At 40.6% G+C, this 3,345-nt stretch overlaps 1 protein-coding gene across 1 annotated transcript; it reads left to right on the plus strand.

The window, feature by feature from the left end:
• Positions 1 to 258: 258 nt before the first annotated feature.
• LOC120539050 (tigger transposable element-derived protein 1-like) lies at positions 259 to 2,539 on the plus strand. Its single transcript, XM_039768789.1, has 2 exons — positions 259 to 438; positions 1,172 to 2,539. Exons 1-2 carry the CDS (start codon positions 259 to 261, stop codon positions 2,537 to 2,539), a joined length of 1,548 nt encoding a protein of 515 aa, XP_039624723.1.
• The last annotated feature ends 806 nt before the right edge of the window (positions 2,540 to 3,345 follow it).

The following is a 3,345-nucleotide window of genomic DNA, read 5'->3' on the forward strand; positions in this document are numbered from 1 at the left end:
TACCTTGACTTACGAGTGTCCCAATTAACAAGATTTTTGAGATACGAGCAGTCTCTTGGCCGATTTTTTGCTTTGAGTTGAGAGCTAAAATTTGGGTTACGAGCCAGCTTCAGATACCCCACCCCACTGCCATTTCGTGCAGCTCGCCACAGTGAACTCATGACCCGTGTCTCACTCGTTCACTTTAAGCAGTTAGCTCACAGTGGAAACTTCAGTGTTGTGCTCACAGTTATTTTGCAAAACTTTGCTTTTTCAACTATGGGTCCAAAGAAAGTGAGTTTGAAGGACAGTGCAGAGAAGAAGAAGCGGATGATGTGCATTGAATTGAAGAAAGAAATTATAGAAAAACAAGAGCAAGGTGTGCGTGTAGTCAATTTGGCAAAGCAGTATGAGCGTAGCACTTCTACAATCTGCACCATACTGAAGCAAAAGGAGTCTGTAAGAGCCAATCTTAGAAAGTTAAAGTTTTGAGTTAAACTCATATTGATGTTTGCTTAATTTGAATAGAATATTAATGTCTTTCATAGTCATAGCTTATGGTATAGTCTTTTCCCCCTATAGTTAACAAGAGATAGAACCTTCTTACTATAACTGAATAACAGTGTGATAAGAAGCTCAGTTTGTTTGGAACAAGTCTCAGTAAAGAGGGACTTGAAAGACCCATTTTAAGCTTAGAAATGGGATAAGCATACAGTTTTCTGACCGTTTTGAAATGGTTCAGAAATGTTAAGTAAATAGTAACGATTTGAGATGTAACAAGATTAAGCTTAGAATTGAACTTTTCTTACATTAATTTTTCCTTTTTTGCTATTTTAATTTTCATTTTTTTGTGTGTAAACTGTTTTACTTTAAAACTTAACTAAACTTCAAAAAAACGAAGACATTTGTCTGTGGAATCATTTCTGCGCGTCAGGCTTTTGTTGAATCTCATTTTTTTTTTGAGTCGAAGCTGCAGAACTTTGGTAATTTTGGGAAAAACGCAGCTACAGAGTCGATAAAGGCTATAACGCCAGCCAAGGGCGTTAAAATCATTTCTAAACAGCAGACATCTATCCATGAAAATATGGAGAAGCTGCTGATTGTGTGGTTGATGGAGAAGCAGCTCGCAGGAGATACCTTGACGGAAACTATAATCTGCGAGAAGGCATGAGCGATTTACGCTGATTTGCAGCAGCAGACCCCAGGCACTTTGACAGACGAGGCATCAGGCAAGCCGTTTAAAGCTAGTCGGGGCTGGTTCGAGAATTTTAAAAAGAGTACCGGCATTCACTCCGTTGTCAGGCATGGTGAGGCAGCGAGCACGGATATAAAGGCAGCTGAGGATTACCTCAAAACTTTTGCAGGAATTATAGCAGCCGAAGGATACATTCCCCAGCAAGTCTTTAACTGTGATGAGACAGGACTCTTCTGGAAGAAGATGCCAAGGAGGACTTATATAACAGCAGAGGAGAAGAGGATGCCAGGCCACAAACCCATGAAGGACAGGCTAACCCTCGCACTGTGCGTCAATGCGAGTGGTGACTGCAAGATTAAGCCGCTGCTCATTTATCATTCGGAAAACCCCAGAGCCTTTAAGTCAAAAAAGATTATGAAAGAAAGACTGCAGGTTATGTGGAGGGCAAACCCGAGGGCGTGGGTCACCAGGCAGTTCTTTGTGGAGTGGGTGAATTTGGTCATTGGTCATGAAGTTAAAAAATATCTCCAGGAAAATAACCTACCTCTGCAAGCCCTTCTCATCCTGGACAATGCACCTGCTCACCCACCTAACCTTGAAGAAGACATCCTCGAAGAGTTCAGGTTTATAAATGTTCTCTATCTTCCACCCAACACCACCCCTATCCTGCAGCCCATGGACCAGCAGGTGATTTCTAATTTTAAAAAGCTCTTCACCAAGCACCTGTTCCACTGCTGCTCTGAGGTGACGGAGAGCACAAACCTCACCCTTCGAGATTTCTGGAAGGGCCACTATAACATTGTGATATGCCTCAGAATTATTGATTTGGCCTGGCAGGGTATTACAAAGAGGACATTGACCTCTGCGTGGAAGAAGCTGTGGCATGAGGTTGTGTCTGGAACGGAATTTGAAAGACTTGAATACAAAGCGGCAGTGGTGGAGGAGATTGTATCCCTCGGCAAGACCATAGGCATGGACATGGATGAAGGTGACATCAATGAGCTCATCGAGGAGCACTCTGAGGAACTGACAATGAAGGAGCTAAAGGAGCTACAGGCACAGCAGCACACAGAGGTTTTGCAGGAAATAAGTGACGCAGAGGAGGCGGAGGAAGTTATCTCTACAAGTGAGATAAAGGAAATGTTGGGAATGTGGGAGAAACTTTCAGACTTTATTCAAAAGAAACACCCAGAAAAAGTTTCAACTGGGCGCGCGACTGCGCTATTTAATGACACTTGCATGATGCATTTTAGAAACATTCTGCAAGGGAGGATGAAACATTCCTCATTGGACAGGTTTTTTTCGAAAACCTCTGCAGATGAAAGTGAGGAAGGTGCGGCGAAAAGGGCAAAAATCAGTGAATAACTTTCAGTTCAGCCTTTCTCCACCACCTCCGTCAGCATCTTCAACTCGTCTGATCTCCAAGGCAAATGCTATGCATTATACTGTACTGTACTTAATAGAACCAGTTTATTGCAGTACATTCTATTGTATTGTGTTTTTATACAATATTCATTATTTATAAGTACATTTTTCTTATTTAAAAACATGTAACAAAAAAATTGCAGTGTTTTTGGGGTTCTGGAACGGATTAATGGCATTTCAATTCATTCAATGGGGAAAATTGATTTGAGATAAGAGCATTTTGACTTATAACCTCGGTCACGGAATGAATAAAACTAGTATCTCAAGATATAACTGTATATTAGAGGAAGGGACTTCTTCTTCTTCCCAGCCTTTTATATATATATATAATATATATATAATATATCCAGAATACCTCAAAGATGCCATCTGTATAATGTATAATAACTCAAATGGTGAGAAGCCTGTTGAGACTTGTGGTACCACCCAATAGGCAAACAATATGACGGGGATTAATTGATCCCATTTTCTCCCATCCTAGGTAACCACTTTATTTAACATTTGCTAAAGCGTCTCATGAAATGTTCTACTAAACTATCAGTTTCAGAATAATACACAGGTTTTTAGATGTTTAATTTTGAGTAATTTGGCAACCTCTCTGAATATTCCCATGGTAAACTGTGCCCATTGGTCTGTTAAGACTTTCTTAAGGAAACCAACATGCATGAAGATCCCTACCAGTTCACATGCAATTTTTTTGTTGTTTGCCACTCTCAATGGGATGGCTTTAGGATAATGTGTAGTAT

Source organism: Polypterus senegalus, chromosome 1, assembly GCF_016835505.1.
Source record: "Polypterus senegalus isolate Bchr_013 chromosome 1, ASM1683550v1, whole genome shotgun sequence".
Lineage (NCBI taxonomy): Eukaryota > Metazoa > Chordata > Cladistia > Polypteriformes > Polypteridae > Polypterus > Polypterus senegalus.